Genomic DNA, 20,637 nt, shown 5'->3' on the forward strand with positions numbered 1-20,637 from the left:
TTACCAGAGGAGAGGCATGGTTGTAAGATCTGATCATCATAGTGTGTTGCTATGGTGCCCAGTGACTACATGGTGTTTTTTTTTTTTTTTAAATAACAGCGAACTAACCTATTAAAGAAGCAGTGTCCTGTACAGTACAATCAGAAAATATGAACTATATAATAGTGTTCCTGGGTAATGGTAATTTATGGGTGGTGATTGGACAACTCTTTTAGGAAGCTGGAAAGTTTCTGCTTTGACAGCATCCAATACCATTATAAAATCTTTTGTGTAAGGGTTTGTTCAGCTTCTGTACAACGGAATGCTGAAGGAGGAAACCAGTACAGAGCCCATTCTTCTTCAGTGTCTGTCAAAGCTTGAAGCAAATAAAAGAACAGGTGTAGGAACTCATCACACCTACCGTCATAAACCCCCTCCACAATTGGTGCAATTTCTTGCTGAATGGTCCGCTCCACATTTATGTACCCTTAACTGAGTGTTTGGGTTTACTAAAGCCTCCTCAAGCTGTGCATGCCTTTCCTGTCCATTCTTTGCTGGAAAAGCTTTTTGTATCTGAGTGTATCACCCAGATAAGCATTTTTTTCCCTCCTAAAAAGTTTTTTCACACTTTATCCTATGGAGGGGAAAATTCACTAAAAGTGGGGTATACCAGCAATTAACGCTGCTATATCCTCTGTGAATAAGAGTTCGACTTGTCTGGCATACCATGCTCAAATGCTTAGGGATCCCATCGTGGGCCCCCCCCCCTCTTTTCAAAAGAAGGTTTTCCTGCGCGAGTGCGGGCCTCCGATCTGACGGGATCGGCGTGTGTGTGTGTGTGTGTGGAGGGGGGATGGCGAGGAGGAGACCTGTAACAAGCCGCTGTGCAGGGGCAGTGAAAAAACGCAGCGGCATGCCGATAGTTTTTGGCTCCCCCTTGCAGGAAGAGGGGGAGGTGGGAGGTGTCCAGGTGGGGGGTGTTTCGTTGAAGAAAATCCCCCCCCAATCTTACTGGAGGTCTGCGCTGCTCACCGGAGAGAAGCTTGCTGCTTCTGTGAAAAGCGTGATGTTTGAGGAAAGCATGACAAGGTACGTGCTCTATACAGCCCCCAGTGGTGACTCTTAGGCATGACAACATTTACTTATTTAAAGGAGACATTTCATAAGAAAATTTAAAAATTCCTTAGAAACCTCCACTTACCTTTCCCGATGCAGGGTTTTCTGTGGTAAAAACCAATAGACCCAATCTTCACTTCTCACGGTGGGCTCCGTTACAAAACCTTCAGGAACCGGGGACCCTCGGAGAACCCACACTCCTGGACCCATAAAACACCCCGCCAGAAAAAACATAATGGCTGAATAAACCAAAGCTATGGATCCCGGGGTCCAGCTCTCTAAAAAGAGAAGCGTTACAGGCAAAACCTTGTTTCTTCCGCCGTGAGGCCTGGGTACCATTCCATACTCCATTTGGCCTAAAAAGACACTTTGAATAGATCCGGCTGCATAGCTAGCCCCAGCAAGGATTGCTCCAGTGGAGCTCAACACAGCACATCTTTACTTGTGACCAACACCTTAGACACTGGTGAAAAAAACTGAGGTACTCCCAGTAGTGGGAGGGGTTATATAGGGAGTGGACTTCTTGTCTTAGGGTATGGCAGTGTCCATCACCTGAAGGTGGCCTATAACCCACATAGTAACTAGTATGGCTCTGTGTCCCGTGATGTACAATAAGAAAAGTGGCAACGCGGCATGTTGTGTCCATCGCGTCATAGGGTGGGTGTGGTCAAATTGCACCAACAGAAGGGTCTTAAAGGGGCATTGTTAAAAAAAAAAACAGGAGTGCATAATGCAGAGTGCACGGTTCAGTCACGGTTCTGTCTGAACCTCATCTCCACTCACTTTCCCCCTTCCACAGCTCACCTCTGCACCAATCTTTCACAAAATATCCTTATAACTCCCCACCACCACCTCCTTCCTCATCAACTCTCCATCCTCCAACCCCATCTCTCTTCTCAGGTCTGTTTTCTGCACCCCCACAGCTCTCACCTTTGCACCCCCCCCCATTCACTCTTGTCATCTGTTCACCTCTCTCAGTAGCTAGCCCGGTATTTTTGTCCCACAGACTGCACACTCACCCTCAGTGCTCTACCTCTCCCGCAGTGGCAGCGAGACCATCCAGCAAGGGCATCAGCATCCAGGCACCAGGCTGCAGCTCATCAAGCGATGCCTTCCCTGCCACACAAAAACACAATGTGCCCCAGCAACTCAACCTGCCTTGTCCACGCCCTGAAAGCAGGGGCAGGGAGTGTTCTGAAAGTGGTGCTCTGTCACTTGTAAACACAGAAGCAGGACTTCTGTGTTTACAAGTATCAGTGGACAGCAGTGCACACAGGGCTAGTGCCGGAGGTGGCGGAGCAGAGTTCTAACTGAAAAAAATACCTGGATTGTACAATCTACAGTGGAACCTCGGATTGCGAGTAACGCGGTTAACTAGCATTTCGCAATACGAGCACAGTATTTTTAAAAATTGTAACTCGGTTTGCGAGTGTTGTCTCACGAAATGAGCACGATTCAGGCCAAAGTGTGTGCAATACGCCGATCGGAAATGCACAGAAAAGGCCCGAGGACAGCTTGGCTGACCTCGGGAACTGAGTCTTTTCGATGTTTGCCGAGGTCAGCCGAGCTGTCCTCGGGCCTTTCCGGCCGTTTCCGAGGCTCTCCAGCACCCCCCCACCTCTGGCCGCATGCGGTATTGCATGCCATTGAAGTCAATGTGTAACAAATTATTTTCGTTTCCATTGACTTCAATGGGGAAACTCGCTTTGGTATGCAAGTACTTTGGATTACGAGCATTCTCTTGGAACGGATTATACTCGTAATCCGAGGTTCCACTGTACCTTGTTTTACATAAGACCATGTAGTGTAATGACCACAGTTCATTCAATTTATATCCATTTCACGAAGGCACCCACACTAGACAGCTGTTGGTAAACTTTGGTTCTCTAAGATGAAATCTGAGTTTTATTATCTGCAGCAGAGGTGTGTTTTTGCCAAATGCTGAGCAGGGCAAAGCAGGTGAGCACATCTGAAAACACCTATGTGTACAAGCCCTACATAAAAAATGACTGTGCTATTAAAATTATGCTTCCACTGATTAAAGTGTTACTAAACCCAGTAATATGAAAATAGTTCATGGCTTGCACACTACTGTGGAGTACCCTGTTCAATGGTAATGACCAAAATTAAGTAATGATCCTATCATTCATGTATCTGTTTCTGCAGAAGCATGGAAAATTCAAAGTACACTTTTCTGCATAAGACTTATCACATAATATTGCATGAAAGATCAGTCCATTCATACCCTACTGTAATGAGCTCATCCCTTACCTTCCAATGCCACATAACTCATTTCCGTTGTTGTTTCCATAAACGTCCGCAGGTCAGCACTCACTTGTAGCCTGGGCGCTGCCTGGTGATTGGAAACACAAGAGACAGATCAAGGAGGTGACGGTGGCAAGTATTCCACATCTAAAGAACTATTAAAAAAAAAAAGATTACAGGGCTGAGTCAAGAACACCTCCCCCCCCCTAATAAAATCCAAACACATCCCAGTGCTGACTGCTATAAATAATGAATGATCACTTTAAAAAGTGAATACTGAATAAACTTAATAGATAAGATGAAGCTGTGTTCACATCAATCAACCAATCACGAGACTGCAAAAAAAAAATTTTTTTTTTTTTCTTTCCCTTGCACATAATTGGTCATTCAAACTGAACACAGGTTCAGTGCATCTCCTATCATCAACAACATGAACAGCCTTCACTTCTTTAGTAAATCAATAGAAATGTGTTTTAGCCTCTAGAGGTTTTAACTGCTGTCTGTATGTCATTCCATATAATTACTCATCACTTTCTGTTCAGTGTGACACCGGTCTCCTGGGAAGAAAGTGGGGGAAAATCTTCCAAATGGAGATTAAGGCAGCAGCATAATCATGACAAAGGCCTAACTCTTTCCTTCTAATAAAAATGATAAATTTCTACTTGTGTTGCTGTTAGGGAAATTCTATTTCTACACCTGTTCTGACACCTGTCAGATAGACAGGAACGTACAATAGACAGCAATGAAAACTCAGAGTATCTAGACCATCTCTACCGAGAATTAAAGAAGAAAAAAAAAGAGGAGGAGTACCAACTATCAGAATAAGGTAAGGTCTTACCTCTACTGCTGTCATATGGCAGTTTTCCAGCAATCTTAATTTCTTTCAATTACAAAGATCAAAGAAAAGATAAAGACAACCTACTGCCATCTTTTCCTGTACAAACGTGAACTAATGGAAACCGCCGGTGGTCGATTGCCTTTATCAGTTTGCCTGTCTTTTCAACTGAAAAAGTCAGACACGATTCGGTTCTATCATTTTTGCTGTTGATATCTGGCTGAGATTGGCTGAAAATTGCCATGTATTGTATATGGCTACTCTAATGCTGGCCATACATATAGGAATTTCCAGGAAATTTCAATCAGCTTTTTGGTTGTTTAGATCAGGGATCTTGATTTAGAAGTTCAGCAGAGGTCTAAATCGCATGTTTGTGCAATGACTCGGATCCTTTCCATCACAGCTTCCTCATTTTATATTATTATCCTGTTCTAACATCAGTATCCTAAGTCCCAAGCACATCACATTCCCCCGCTTCACATCAGTCTCCCCTTCACATTAGCGTCCACTGCCCTCTTCACATTAACCCCCCACACAGCACTGGTCCCCTTTACATTACATCCCCTCTTTCAGATCTCCTTCCCACAACACAGCCCATGTCACATTACCCCTCCCCACCAGTCACTATTACCCTTTACATCCCCCCCACATCACTGCCCCCCTTTTACACCCCCCCACAGCACTTGCCCCCCTTTACATTTATCCCTTCACATCTCTCCCCACCGCACTGCCACCCTTTACATCACCCCTCCCCCCCACAGAACTGCCCCCTTCACATCACCCTTCCCTCCCCACCAGCACTTGCCCCCTTTACTTTTCACCCTCACAGTACTTGCCCCCCTTTACATCTCCCCTCTCACTGTTCCCCTTTACATCACCCCCTCCACAGCACTTCCCCTTCACATCACATCTCCCCTCTCCACCACCACTTGCACCCATTCACATCACTGCTCCCCTTTACATCTCTTCCCCCCTTTATATCACCCCTCCCCACAACACTGCCCCCTTCACATCACATCTCCCCTCCCCACCAGCACCTGCCCTCTTCACATCACATCTCCCCTCCCCATCAGCTCCTGCCCTCTTCACATCACTGCTCCCTTTACATCTCTCCCTCCCTCCACCAGTACTTGCCCCCCTTTACATCACCCTCCCCCCCACAGCACTGCTCCCCTTTCACATCACCACCCCCCGTCCCTGCTTCACATCTGCCCCACACACACACAGTACTACCCCTTTATGTCTTCCCCACCACCTTCACAGCCATGTCCTCTTGCTCATGCTCTCTAACCTCTAACGAAAGACACATAGCTGGGGAGAGCAAAAAAATCCCAAGAAATTCTTTAAGTATGTAAACAGTAAAAAAGGGAGGACAGACCATATTGGCCCCATAAAGAATGAGGAAGGACATCTGGTTACAAAGGATGGGGAGATGGCGAAGGTATTGAATTTCTTCTTCTCCTCGGTCTTCACAAGGGAATCGTGGGGCTTCAGTAACCAAAACTGCAGTGTTTATCCTCATGACACAACACAGGAAGCACCTCCATGGTTAACAGAAGAAAGAATTAGACTTGGGAAATTAACATTAATAAATCACCGGGACCAGATGGCTTGCACCCGAGGGTACTTAGGGAACTCAGTCAAGTGATTGCCAGACCATTGTTCCTCATTTTTACTGACAGTCTACTGACTGGAATGGTACCAGCTGATTGGAGAAAAGCCAATGTAGCACCAATATTTAAAAAGGGCCCAAAATACATCCCTGGGAATTACAGACCAGTTAGCCTAACATCAATAGTATGCAAGCTCTTGGAGGGGATGATAAGGGACTATATACAAGATTTTAGTAATGAGAATGGTATCATTAGCAGTAATCAGCATGGATTCATGAAGAATCGTTCTTGCCAAACCAATCTATTAACCTTCTACGAGGAGGTAAGCTGCCATCTAGATAAAGGAAGGCCCGTAGACGTGGTGTATCTGGATTTTGCAAAAGCATTTGACACAGTTCCCCATAGATGTTTACTGTACAAAATAAGGTCCGTTGGCATGGACCATAGGGTGAGTACATGGATTGAAAACTGGCTACAAGGGCGAGTTCAGAGGGTAGTGATAAATGGGGAATACTCGGAATGGTCAGGGGTGGGTAGTGGGGTTCCCCAGGGTTCTGTCCTGGGGCCAATCCTATTTAATTTGTTCATAAACGACCTGGAGGATGGGATAAACAGTTCAATCTCTGTATTTGCAGACAACACTAAGCTAAGCAGGGCAATAACTTCTCCGCAGGATGTGGAAACCTTGCAAGAAGATCTGAACAAATTAATGGGGTGGGCAACTACATGGCAAATGAGGTTTAATGTAAAAAAATGTAAAATAATGCATTTGGGTGGCAAAAATATAAATGCAATCTATACACTGGGGGGGAACCTCTGGGGGAATCTAGGATGGAAAAGAACCTGTGGGTCCTAGCAGATGATAGGCTCAGCATAGGCATTCAATGCCAAACTGCTGCTAATAAAGCAAACAGAATATTGGCATGCATTAAAAAAAGGATTAACTCCAGAGATAAAGCGATAATTCTCCCACTCTACAAGATTCTGGTCTGGCCGCACCTGGAGTATGCTGTCCAGTTCTGGGCACCAGTCCTCAGGAACGATGTACTGGAAATGGAGTGAGTACAAAGAAGGGCAACAAAGCTAATAAAGGGTCTGGAGGATATTAGTTATGAGGAAAGGTTGCGAGCACTGAACTTATTCTCTCTGGAGAAGAGATGCTTGAGAGGGGATATGATTTTAATTTACAAATACCGTATTGGTGACCCCACAATAGGTATAAGACTTTTTTGCGGAAAAACAAGACACGTGGCCACCATAAACTACGTAGAGGGTTCTTTACTGTAAGAGCGGCAAGGATGTGGAATTCCCTTCCACAGGTGGTGGTCTCAGCAGGGGGCAGCGATAATTTCAAAAGACTATTAGATAAGCTCCTGAATGACCACAACATACAGGGAGATACAATGTAATACTGACATATAATCACACACATAGGTTGGACTTGATGGACTTGTGTCTTTTTTCAACCTCACCTACTATGTAACCTTACACAGAGTGGAGAGCTCAAGGCACAACAGTGCTGAATGGAGGGTGGAAGCGGGAGCTGCCGGGGTAATTTTTCATATTAACAAGCTGGTTATTGGTTGCTAGGACCACCCAATGCCCTAGCAATCAATCACCTACTAGTTAATCTAGAAACCTTTTTTTACTTTGATTTTGGATAGAATGTTGAAGGGTTAGAGCCTTTGTCAGGCTTTTATTGTTGTATTTGTCGCTGCTAGGGAAATTTACCTTCACAATCGGTCTACTGTGACTACTGTCTCTGGTACAGAAAGTGCTGGAAAATTCTAAATGTTTGAGTTGTCACAGCAACATGAGTTGAGAGGGAGATCTGTTCTGGTGACAATTGTCTAAAAGGGGATATACCCTTACCTTTGGAGAGGCTGCTTCTACTACATTCTGTGTCTCTGGGATAGGAAGGGCTGGAAAATCCAAAATGTTTTAGCTGTCACAAAAACATGGAGTCAAGAGGGAAATCTGTTGTCTAAAGCTAAAATGTATTATTTTTGGACAGCGTAGGCAATGGGATGAAATCTCTGCCGTGTTTTTATCACTGTATGTGTCCCTCAGAGGTGATTCATCCTATCTGTCCTGATGGCCATTGCCACCAGGACAAAAAGTGATTGGCTATTTAAAGGCCTACAGCAGTCATCGGAAGATACACCCAAGAGCATCTGGTGCGAATGAACCCTTAAGTCCCGGTTCGCAGTGATGCAGTGCGTTGAACCGCAAGTGATTCAGACAGGAATCACACTACATTCCTGTTCAAATCACACGCAATTCTTTGCAGTGCAATTTGAGCCCATTTATTTTGTATGGCTCAAATTTTGCCACACTGGAATCACATCACATGTGTGTGACCACCCAATTCAGCCGATCGTACTGTGAACCATTTTTGGGGTGTCGTTAATGTAGCATTGACACCCGCACGACTGGAGTGTGATTGTGATGCGGTATCAGGAATCACTGCGAATCCCGCACCGCATCAGTGTGAAACGGGACATAAGTTCTACTAAAGGGTAGAGTGGTATTAAAGTATTTTTAAATATTTTTTTTAAATAACAAACATGTTGTACTTACCTGCTCTGCGCAGTGGTTTTGCACAGAGCAGGCCCAATCCTTCTCTTCTTGGGTTCCCTGCTCTTGACCCCTCCCTCCTGTCTAGTGCCACCAAAGCAAGCAGCTTGCAAAAGGGGCCACCTGAGCAGGCTTGCTCCTGAGCCGTGGCCATTTAGACACGGAGCCAAAGGCTTGGCCCCACCCTCTCTCTCATTTCATTGGCTGTGATTGACAGCAGCGGAGCCAATGAAGAAGTAGAGTCTCTGGAGAGCCGAGGTCTTTGTGCACAACGCTGGATTGAGATGGGGCTCAGGTACCTGCTCTGTGCAATGGTTTGACACAGAGCAGCCTTGATCCTCCTCTTCTAGGCTCTCCCGCTGCTTGCTATGGGGGCACTAATGCATGCTCGCTCCCGAGCCCTGCTCTGTGTCCATAAGACACACAGAATGGGGCTCGGTCCCACCCCCGCTCCCTCCTCACTTGGCTGTAATTGGCTCCCGCTGCAGTCTCTCAGTATCGCGATTGGGCTTAAGTATTGGCGGGGAGCCTTTACAACCACTTTAAGCTTGTCAGCCTTCTTCTCTAACTTCACTAATACATACAGTCAAGCTGGAAATGTACAGATTTGAATTGAAGAAATTGACATATAGCTTTTGAGACCAAGGAGGGGGGAGTTTCCAATAAGGAAGTGACTTCTCTGGGTTTCAACAAAATAGCGGCTTCCAGCAGGAAGAAACAGCTGCAATGCTGGAGGCAATTTAAAACACACTTATTTTGGTAGCATAATTATTAACCACTTCACCTCTGGAAGATTTACCCCCCTTCACGATTAGGCCATTTTTTGCGATACGGTACTGTGTTTCGTTTAACTGACAATTGCGCGGTCATGTGATAAATAAAATGTCAGTCCTTTTTCCCCACAAATAGAGCTTTCTTTTAGTGGCATTTGATCACCTCTGCGGTTTTTATTTTTTGCACTATGAACCTCTGACAGAGCCAGTGCTAATCTTTCCTCACAGTTTAAGCCTGGAGATTTGCAGACTAGTATTAGCGAATGGTGACTAGCTGTCAGCACTCCTTGTACCATGTTACAACCAGCATTGGATGACAGAGTTGCTCTCTGTAAACACTACAATAATAATAAAAGTAGAATGGAAAGCTAGCTATTCTCTCTAGCACAGGCTGGAACTTCCACGGGCGGAACTACACAGGCCGGGAAGTTCTGAAGATGCAGGGGGGCAGCATTGTGTGTTACACATCACACCGTACCTGAATACGGCGGACAGCCGCTCTCTGCTTCCGGTATAGATAATAGAAGAGGCTTGTGAGGGCCAGGCTAGAGCCCGCGCACACCGTCTCCAGGCCTGACAGCTCCATGTCACCCCGGCCACCTAGCGAGTCCAAATCACTACAAACTACACACACTTCCTTCCCCCCAGCATCCTCTGGAGCCGGCCACTACTATTCCCGAGAGCCTCTGCGGTTCTAAACTGACCTTCCCGGCATGCACCGGGCATAGAGCGCTCATGTGCTCCCTGCGGCTTCGCCTCTATATTTACATCTCTACGAGTGGCTGCAGGAGGCAATACAGGCAGAGAGAGCAAGCTGGAACCTTCTGGGGGTTGTTTTTTTTTAGTTAACCCTTTACTGGTAGAAACTTGGAAACTAACATTTCTTCAATCCCTTCACTGTTTATGCACATTTAAAAACTCATTTTAGGTCTGAAGATTACATAAAACCCCACAAAACAGTATATATTTTATGAAAGCAGAACACCCTAGGGAATAAAATGGTGCTAGTTTTATTTTTTTTTTTTAATGTCACACGATATTAGTGCAACAGTTTATGGAACACAAGATTTCAGTAAATACACCAAAGTCCATTCTTGGGAGCATAAGCGCAATATATTACACAATTTCTTGATAAAAGATGAGGTTGTACCGAGTAAATAGATACCCAACATGTCAAGCCTTAACTTCAGCCCCGGAAGGTTTACCCCCTCTTCATGACCAGGTCATTTTTTGTGATACGGCAATTTTGCTTTAACTGACAATTGCGTGGCTGTGCGACGCTGTACACAAATAAAATTTATGTCTTATGTTTCCTACAAATATAGCTTTATTTTGGGTGTATTTGATCACCTCTGCTGTTTTTATTTTTTGTGCTATAAACAAAAAAAGATCGACAATTATGAAAAAAAAAAAAAAAAAACCGAATTATTTTTTACTTTCTGCTATAAAAAATTCCCAATAAAAAAAATGTAAAAAAACCTAATTACTTCATCAATTTAGGTCAATATGTATTCTGCTACATATATTTGGTAAAAAGAAATTCCCAATAAGTGTATATTGATTGGTTTGCGCAAAAGTTATAGTGGATACAAACTGTGGTATATTTCTATAGATTTTTTTTCTTTTACTAGTAATGGCAGCAATCAGTGACTTATACAGCGATATTGCGGCAGACAAATCGAACACCTAACTTTTGACACTTTTTGGGGACCAGGGACACTAATACAGTGACCAGTGCTAAAAAAAAAATGCACTGTTACGGTACTAATGACACTGCCAGGGAAGGGGTTAACATCGGACAATCAAAGAGTTAAATGTGTTCCCTGGGTGTGCTTACTAAGGATGAGCTCTGGCGTGTTCGCACAGCCCACCTGCAGAGCCCGCCAGGAGTCGGCACTGCGCTGTGCTAATCACAGGCAGTGAGACATTGTCCCGATGTGCGGCTGCAGAGATCGGGAAATGTCTCACTGCCTGTGATTAGCGCAGTGCCGACTTCCTGGCGGGCTCTTCACGTGGGCTGTGCGAACACGCCAGAGCTCATCCTTAGTGCTTACTAACTGTGGGGGAGGTGCTTAGACTGGGGAAATGTACTTAGCAGGTACACAGGATCAGCACTTTCCCCTCTCACAGTACAGTGGTCTGCCTTGTTTACATAGGCAGACTGCTGTACTGCCTTTCCCCTGAACGATCGGTGGGTCCCGGCGGGCATCATGTCCGCCATACCCGCTGATTGGCTCTTGTTTGCTTTAATCACAGCGGGAGTGGGTCTCTGGCATAGCGCGTGCCCCAGATTTGGAAATGTCAGATCACGTACTAGGTACGTTATCTGGCACAGAGCGGCTGCCCTGCCGCAGTAACTGTACGTGGGTCGGCCGATAAGCAGTTGAAATTGCATGTGCCCGTGAAACAGTGAAAACGTTAGTATCCTATATTTTCCATTGGCGATATTTTAACCACTTCAGCCCCGGAAGATTTGGCTGCTCAATGACCAGGCCATTTTTTGCGATACTGCACTGCGTCGCTTTAACTGACAATTGCGCAGTCGTGCAACGTTGTACCCAAACAAAATTGATGTCCTTTTTTTCCCAAAATAGAGCTTTCTTTTGGTGGTATTTGATCATCTGCGGTTTTTTGGGGTTTTTTTGCGCTATAAACAAAAAAAGAGCGACAGTTTTGAAAAAAACAATATTTTGTCATTTTTGCTATAATAAATATCCCCAATTTTTTTAAAAAAGCACATTTTATACACCGCAGTATGTTGCAACCTGGTGCATTGAGCTCCATAAAAATGCAGCACACCTTTTTCAATGCAATATTTGACATACTTCCTATGTTTTACATTTTGTATGCACTAGTACGCCTTGTAATCCACCTTACCTTATTATATTTTGTACATTGTACAATCATTTTGTATGTTATATAAACCTCAATAAATACCATTGAAACAAAAATGCAGCGCACCTGCATATTTCATATTTCCTTATTAGTTGTGTCACACATATATAAGAAAGCCTCTAATATCCTGGTTACCGTAGCTGACTCATACCAAAGAAATGTCACTGCAAACTGACCAGGTCCTTAAAGTGATTGCAAATTCTCGTTTTCTTTTCTGTAAAAATAACAAACATGTTATACTTACCTGCTCTGTGTAATGGTTTTGCACAGAGCAGCCCAGATCCTCCTCTTTTTGGGTCCCTTTTCGCTGCTCCTGGATAATCCCTCCTGTTGAGTGCCCCCACAGCAAGCAGCTTGCTATGGGGGCACCCGAGCCAAGTCACAGCTCCCTGTGTCCTATCAGACAAAGACCCCCAGTTCGGCCCTGCCCCCTCTCTCTCTCCCGATTGGCTGACTGGCTTTGACAGCAATGGGAGCCAATGGTGCCACTGCTGTGTCTTAGCCAATCAGGACGAGAGTCCTGGATGGCTGAGACACTCGTGGACATCGCTGGGGAGAGATGGGGCTCAGGTAAGTATTAGTGAGTGCTGGGACGGCTGCTGTACACAGAAGGTTATTTTATCTTAATGTATAGAATGACTTCTGACTTTATAACCCCTTTAAAAGGTTATTTTGCTTGCAAAGGGAGTTGGCTGGGGGGGTTAGCCATTCCTTACAGACAAATCCTATAATCTTGGAAAGGAAAGTTTGATGTCCACATCTGCGCCTGTGCTTTTGAACTCTTGAAAGGGAAAGTTTGGTGTTCGTTTGGTGCACGTTTGAACGGTTCATTTTTTCCCAGAAGTTTTTTTCCCACAAAGTTGTCCATTTATAAGATATTTCCAACACACAGCATGTACATAGCAAAAATGACACCCCAAAATATATTCTGCTACTCCTCCTGAGTATGGCGATACCACATGTGTGAGATTTTTACATAACTTGGCCACATACAGAGGCCCAACATTGAAGTAGCATCTTCAGGTGTTCTACAAGCATAAATTACAGGTCTCATTTCTCAACCACCTATTACAATTTTGAAGACTCTGGAGCACCATGGAGCACAATGGAAACGCCCACAAAATAACCCTATTTTGGAAAGCTAACACCCCAATGTATAATCTATGAGGCATAATGAGTCTTTTGAACAGTTCATTTTTTTCCAGAAGTTTTTGGAAAATGTGGGGAAAAAATTAAAACACATTTTTTTTTACACAAAGTTGTCCATTTATAAGATATTTCCAACACATAGCATGTACATAGCAAAAATGACACCCAAAAATATATTCTGCTACTCTTCCTGAGTATGGCGATACCACATGTGTGAGACTTTTACAGCTTGGCCACATACAGAGGCCCAACTTTGAAGTAGCATCTTCAGGCGTTCTACAAGCATAAATTACAGATCTCATTTCTCAACCACCTATTACAATTTTGAAGACCCTGGAGTACCAGGACAATGGAAACGCCCACAAAATAACCCCATTTTGGAAAGCTACCACCCCAATGTATAATGAGACTTTTACACAGCCTGGTCACATACAGAAGCCCAACATCCAAGTAGCACCTCTAGGAATACTAGGAACATAAATTACACACATACATTCCTGCCAACCTATCACATTGTTGAAGGCCCTTCATATTTCTAAAACATAGAATGTACTGTACATACCAATTCCAAACCAAAATACATTCTGCTGAGCAAAGGGTAAAGAAAAGACTGTGGTTTTAGTAGTGCAGTGGTCCACAGAGGAGAGCATCGGTCCAGGCAGCAGACAGGAACGTGGACAGCAAAACAGGCTGTCACAGTTGGATGCAGGCAGGAATACTGTCCATAGTCAGTACAGGTATAGATGTCAGCACAGCCAAAGCATTGGTCCAGGTAGCAGGCAGGGATGTGGTCAGCAGCAGCAGAAGGATCATCCATGCAGCAGGCAGTAATACTGTCTGTAGTTAGTACAGGCAGCAGGCAGAGATACGGTCAGTACAGCCAAAGTATTGGTCCAGGCAACAGGCACATGGTCCATAAAGTCCTGGGTCAGTGTAGGCAGAGATATTGTCAGCACAGCCAAAGTATTTGTCCGGGCAGCAGGCAGGACCATCAAGCTTAGGGCCTCGGTCAGGAAAGAATGGGGACAGGGGTAGAGGCTTCTCCTACCCAAATCTCTTTGAAGCCTCCGAACAACCAGAACCTGTTCTGGGAACACAGAAAAACAAAAACTGTTTTTCTAAACTCAGAACACTCTTCTGGAGCCCCTCACATATGTAAGACCCCTGTGTAGCAGGGTGAAAGATCAGTCCAAGGGGCAGGCAAAAACATGGTCAGCAGGCCGAGGTCAGTGCAGGCAAAAGGCAGAAATAGACGGTAGGCAGAGGCATAGTTGAAAGTCCAGGGTCAGTTCATGTGAAAGGCAGAAACATGGCGGATAAACAATGCAGACGGCAGGCAGAGGCATAGTCGATAAACAGGCCAGGGTCAGTTCACATGGAAGGCAATGATATGGTTGGTTGAGGCACCAGGGAAATATTCAGGACAGAAATTGAAAATGGGGAAATGGCAGTCATCTGAGTACCTGTCACCATCCATCCTCCATTTTCCTGACCATATTTCACCACCAGCAGCCGGAAGACGACACCATATGTTAAAGTGGTTGTAACCCTGATAAAAAAAAAAAAAAAGATCCTGTTCCTTTAAAGCATGCTAAACCGCATAGTGCTTCTGTGGTGTCATTTGTCCCTCTGTTCTAAAAAACCTGGTTGATCCTGCCTGTTCCTGTGTCCCCCTTAGTGTGCTGACCATGGTAATCATGGCTGCTGATCCATGATACCATGGTCAGGTTACGTGCCTCCGTCAACCCACTGCTCTCTTCTCTCTCTCCCTGTCAGCTCAAAAGTCTTGTAGTGAGCCGTCTCCTCCCCTCCCCGCCCCTCCCCTCCCCTCCTGCCAGTATTTAGTCTGTAAGACGTTACGGATTCCAGTCCCTCTGCAATAACAAGATGTACTACACAGTGTATTCTTTTTTTAAATTCTGCAGTTAAATGCCTTTGTTCACATCACTGATGTGCGGTCACGTGACCACCCAACTGATGTCAGCTTGGAACTCAGCCCCTCCCACTGTAGTTTGTAGATCGGGGAAGAAGAGTGGTGGGCGGTCACGTGACCACACTGCCGAATTTAAAACAAAAAAACACATAATATGTAGTACGGCTTGTTATTGCAGAGGGGCTGGCAGGAATTGGAATATCTGACATAACCACTTTAGGGGAAATGTAACCGGGGGGTGGAAGAATGTAAAATAACTAGGTACGTTCATTCCATTGTTGACATAATAGGATTTTTTATAACAGCTTACCTGTAAAATCCTTTTCTTGGAGTACATCACGGGACACAGAGCACCATAGTAATAACTAGGTAGGTTATAGGCCACCTTTAGGTGAATGGACATTGGTATAACCAAAAAAGAAACAGGAAGTGCCCCTCCCTATATAACCCCTCCCATACTGGGAGTATCTCAGTTTTTGTAGCAAAGCAATATATACACATATCCCAATAAGAGGGGAGGGACCTCTGTGTCCCGTGATGTACTCCAGGAAAAGGATTTTACAGGTAAGCTGTTATAAAAATCCTATTTTCTTTATCGTACATCACGGGACACAGAGCACAATAGTAATAACTATGTGGGATGTCCCAAAGCAATGCCACCTGAGGGGAGGGAGACATAAAGCAAATAGCCGCCGCCAGGCGTGAGGATCTATACTGCTGCCTGCAGCACACTGCGCCCAAAGGCGGTGTCCTCCTGCCATCTTTCATCCATTTGATAGAATCTCGTGAATGTATGTACTGACAACCAAGTAGCAGCCTTGCAAACCTGAGCCACAGAGGCTTGGTGATGCACTGCCCATGAAGCACTGACTGCCCTGGTAGAGTGCGCTTTAATCTTAAAGTGAGGAACCCTTCTTTTCAGGCCATAAGCCTGACTAATCACCTCACGAATCCACTTAGCAACAGTACATTTCGATGCTGCCTGACCCTATCTAGGGCCTTCCGGCAACACAAGCAAAACATCAGTTTTCCCTATCTGAGCCGTCGCTTTCAGATAGGCTTTAATTGCTCTCACTACATCGAGAGAATTTAATATTTTTTCTTCTGCAGAACGAGGTTCTGGGAAAAAGGAGGGTAAGGAAACATCTTGATTCAGATGAAAACCAGACACTACCTTTGGCAAAAGGGTTGGGTGCGGACGCAGCACAACCTTATCCTTGTGAATGATTAAGTATGAAAAAGCAACTAATTCTGATACTCTTCTTGCAGAGGTTATCGCAATTAGGAATACCAATTTCCTTGTCAAAAGGATCAAAGAAATATTCTGCATAGGTTCAAAGGGTTGTCTTTGCAACAACAACAAAACCAGATTCTAATCCCATGGGCATAAGGGTATTCTAATTGGCGGAGTTATCCGAGTTACCCCTTGTATGAATGCCCGGACTAAAGAGTGCGAAGCAAATGGTCTTTGGAAAAACACTGCCAAGGCCGAAATCTGACCCTTGATTGTACTCAAGGCCAGCTTCATTTCTATTCCTAAATGTAGGAAGGCCAGAATTCTTCCTATGGCATACTTACGAGGATGCCAACCCTTGGTTTCACACCAAGTGACGTAGGCCTTCCAGACCCTGTAATAAATGGTCCTGGAGGCCGGCTTTCTGGCATTAATCAGGGTGGTTACTACCGAACCTGAAAGCAGCCGATTTTTTAGAATGTGGACTTCAATAGCCACACCATTAAATTTAGCATTTGTAAGGCAGGATGGAATACCGGTCCCTGCGACAGCAGGTCCGGACGAGTTGGAAGAGTCAAAGACTCCCCTACTGCCATTCTCACGATCCCTGCATAACAGGGTCTTCTGGGCCATGCCGGGGCCACTAGGATTACTGGGTCCCTTCTTCCCTGACCCTGTGAAGCAGCCCTGGTAGCAGCTGAACTGGAGGGAATGAATACATCAGTGAAAACTGATTCCACTGGATCACTAACGCATCTATTCCGAGTGCAAGTGGATCCCTTGTTCTCGCCACAAAGTTGTCCAACTTCTTGTTGAACCTGGACGCCAATAGATCTATGTCCAGCATACCCCATCTTTGGCATATGGCCAAAAAGACATCAGATTGTAGAGACCATTCTCCCGGCAACAACTGTTGATGGCTCAGAAAATCTGCATGCCAATTTTCCACTCCTGGAATGTAAACTTCAGATAGGCAAGGAACATGTTTCTCTGCCCAAGACAGAATATGGTCCACTTCCCTTTGGGCAGCGTGGCTTCTGGTGCCTCCTTGGTGATAGATACTGTATAGGCCACTGCTGTGGCATGGTCGAATTGTATCCTGACAGGAGCATTCTGCAACCTGGACGTCCAGGCTATTAGAGCCAGACGTACTGCCCGAATATAGGATATTGATGGACAAGGTCTTCTCGTACTCTGACCACTTCCCTTGAACCATGGTCTCTTCTAGAACTGCTCCCCAGCCCCATAGGCTGGCATCCGTAGTTACTACTTTCCAGGAAACTGGAATGAAGGATTTCCCCTTCTGTAAATTCCTGGTTATCAACCACCAGTTGAGACTCTGGCGTACTTTTGGAGCCAGATTCATTGGATAATCCAAGGCTTGGATCTATTTGTTCCAAGCAGACAGAATACTGTGTTGTAACAGTCTTGAATGGAACTGGGCATAGGGAACTTCTTCGAAAGAAGCTACCATCTTCCCTACTAATCTCATGCAAAGGCAAATGGAAGGAACCTTCTTTGCCTTGACGGTCTGGACTTTTAGAGCGTTGACCTTTGCCTGAGGCAACAACACCCTTTCCTGCGTTGTGTCTTTGACCAGGCCCAAATACTGCAGCCTTCTTACCGGCTGTAAGGATGATTTCTCTAGATTGCGAATCCAACCCAGGTGTCTCAGATAACTGACTGTTCTGGACACCCCTTGATTTACCCTGCTATTGACTGATCTACCAGTAGCAGGTCATTTAGGTATGCTATTACTGCTATACCCTGTCCCCTTAGTCTTGCTAATACTGGGGCTAACACTTTTGTAAATAGTCGGGGAGCAATGGCTAACCCGAAAGGCAAGGCCATGAACTGAAAGTGGCGCTGCTCTACCGCAAACCGCAGAAACTTCTGGTGAGCGGGAAATATTGGCACATACGCATAGATACGCATCCTTGATATCTATGGATGCTACAACCTCTCCTCCCCGTAGGGTGGAAACAACTGACCGAATTGACTCCATTTGAAAGGAGCGGATGTTTAGGAAGTGATTCAGATTCCTGATATTCCTCAGATTCCTGAGATCTAGAATGGGTCTGACATCTCCATTTGGTTTTGGTACTATAAAGAGATTTGAATAAAACCCCATGTCTCCCTCTCTTCTGAGGGAACTTCTATTATCACTGCCTGATACAGTAATCGGTCCAGTGCCAGGAATAAGGACTTTTTCTTTACTGGGTCCTTGGGAACGTTTGATCTTAGAAAACGCGCTGGTGCAAACTCTTGGAACTCTAGTTTGTAGCCTAGGGCTACTACAGAGAGGACCCACTTGTTTTGGATTTCCTCTTGCCAAGTTTCTGAAAACCACCGCAGTCTTCCCCCCACTCGATCGAGCGGGTGCGCCCCTTCACAAGGAAGCCTTGGGACTCTGTTTTGTGGACTTCTGACTCCAGGGTTTTTTGTAGCCCTGTGCTTGGTTATGAGGCTTATCCTTTGCCCCTAGCGGTGGAGGCCGTCAAGACTGCCTGGAGGCTGTTGCCCCAGACATCTAAGGAGAAGGTTACAACCTTTCTCCATGAAACGGAAACCCAGCCAAGAGCTTCTTGCATGGTAATTCGGCTGACCAGCTGTTTAGCCACAGAATCCTGCGCATATGTATCAACATGAGCGCAAGGCGAGACGCCTGATGGATAAAATCCTTGACAGTGTCCACTGCAAAGTATAGGGCCCTAGGTAGCTCAGTTAAACCTTGGGCCTCTTCAGTTTGAGCACGACCTTTTTTTTTTTTTTAAAACCTGCTTGAATTCATCCCGAAGCAATTGACAGATGCCTATTGCTGCCACTGCAAGTTGTTCTACCGCACCAGCTACAGCAAATGAGGCCTTAAGTACTTAAGTAGAGATTCCAACTTCTTATCAGCTGGATCACTAAATACTTGTACATTGTCCACTTGGACAAGTTAAACTCCTGTTCACAGAGGAGATAGCCACATCTACTGCTGGAAAATCCCATCTCTTTGAGAACTTTTTCTCCATAGGATAAAGAATTAAAAATCTTTTAGGAGGAGAAAACTGCTTATCTGAGTGATCCCAATCAGCATAAATCAGTTGCTCCAGTAACGGGTGAATAGGGAAAGCATGAGAACCCTTTGGGGGTTTTAGCGAACCCAAGGAGGGGAAGGAAACATCCTCCACCTCTGCAGGAGGCAACTTATATCCAGAATGAACCAAGTCTGTAAGGGATTGGATTAGCAATTTCTGCAATTGCAAAATTGAGAAAAGTTCTTCAGACGCTGAATCCTCTGAAGAGGAGTCACTTGAGTCTCCTTTTCTCAAAGATACCCCAATATCATCTGCCCTTTGTTGCTCCAATACTGGAAGGTCAAGGGCAGGAGAAGGGGGGTCTTCTGCGTTTCCTCACCTCCTAGGAGGAAGATGCTAATATCTTGGCTATTTTCTCTTCCAAACCAGCCATAGCCAAAGCCAAATCGTCCTTAGTGACGTATGCAGAGGCTGGGATGTTGGAGGTAGCCACCATGCCTCTGAGACAAAATGGCTCAGATTCGCCGGATGCTCCAGGTCTTTCAGGGGAGGATGGAACTGCGGGCATGCGACTAGGAGCCTCAGGCTCTGACTGCAGCAACTTTGCACTCCCCCCTGATGAATTACCCATCCTGGGGAAAGACATAGTCCTAAGCACAAAAAAAGCAGAGGTACTAAACAAAGTGCATCTACTGCCGAGCTTTAGTCTGAGCATTTATAGCAGCATGTTATGTAATTGCTAGTCTCAATACTGAGTAAAACATGCCCCTTAAAAATGCCTTTATCCACACGCCCATACAGCTTACATACCACTTGTATGCTCTGTGTCCCTCTGTCAGCCAACCAGACATTTCCAGAGTGTAAAGCTTTTAAGCAGTGAGCCTTGTGCTCCACGTGCACACCAGCTGCGTTAAAGCCACCCCCTCCGCAGACTTAGGCCACTCCCCTTTTTTAAAGGATCCCTTTCCTGCGCTCTGCGTGGAGATAGCCAGCGCTGTAGTGAGGGCAGATCGAGGGGGGGGGGGGTCTTCAGCAGGGGGGAACCTGACCTCTCTGATGGTGGATGGTCCCCCCAAACCCCTATCGATGGCTGACAGAGCAGGAGAAATAGTAATGCTGCCGCAGGAAGCCTTTGCTGACACTTGAGCACATCACAGGGGATGCATGGAACGCTGGAAGAAAGGTATATGTAGCTTTTACACCCTCTAGTGGCAAAACAGGCAAGGCATCGCATACTCACACCAG

General features: G+C 45.3%; 1 protein-coding gene across 3 annotated transcripts in view; it reads right to left on the bottom strand.

Moving 5' to 3' along the window:
* The window catches only part of LOC141139951 (mitochondrial ubiquitin ligase activator of nfkb 1-A-like), a 69,205-nt gene extending 48,874 nt beyond the window's left edge, over window positions 1-20,331 (bottom strand). Inside the window, exons 1-2 of one of the 3 annotated variants that reach the window (XM_073626595.1) lie at window positions 20,203-20,331; window positions 3,367-3,448 (exon numbers count right to left, since the gene is read on the bottom strand). In XM_073626595.1, coding sequence (XP_073482696.1) covers window positions 3,367-3,406 — 40 coding nt within the window. In that variant the 5' untranslated portion in view covers window positions 3,407-3,448; window positions 20,203-20,331. The other 2 variants (XM_073626594.1, XM_073626593.1) reach the window with 2 other exon arrangements.
* Between the last annotated feature and the right edge of the window lie 306 nt (window positions 20,332-20,637).

Source organism: Aquarana catesbeiana, linkage group LG04 (genome assembly GCF_042186555.1).
Source record: "Aquarana catesbeiana isolate 2022-GZ linkage group LG04, ASM4218655v1, whole genome shotgun sequence".
Lineage (NCBI taxonomy): Eukaryota > Metazoa > Chordata > Amphibia > Anura > Ranidae > Aquarana > Aquarana catesbeiana.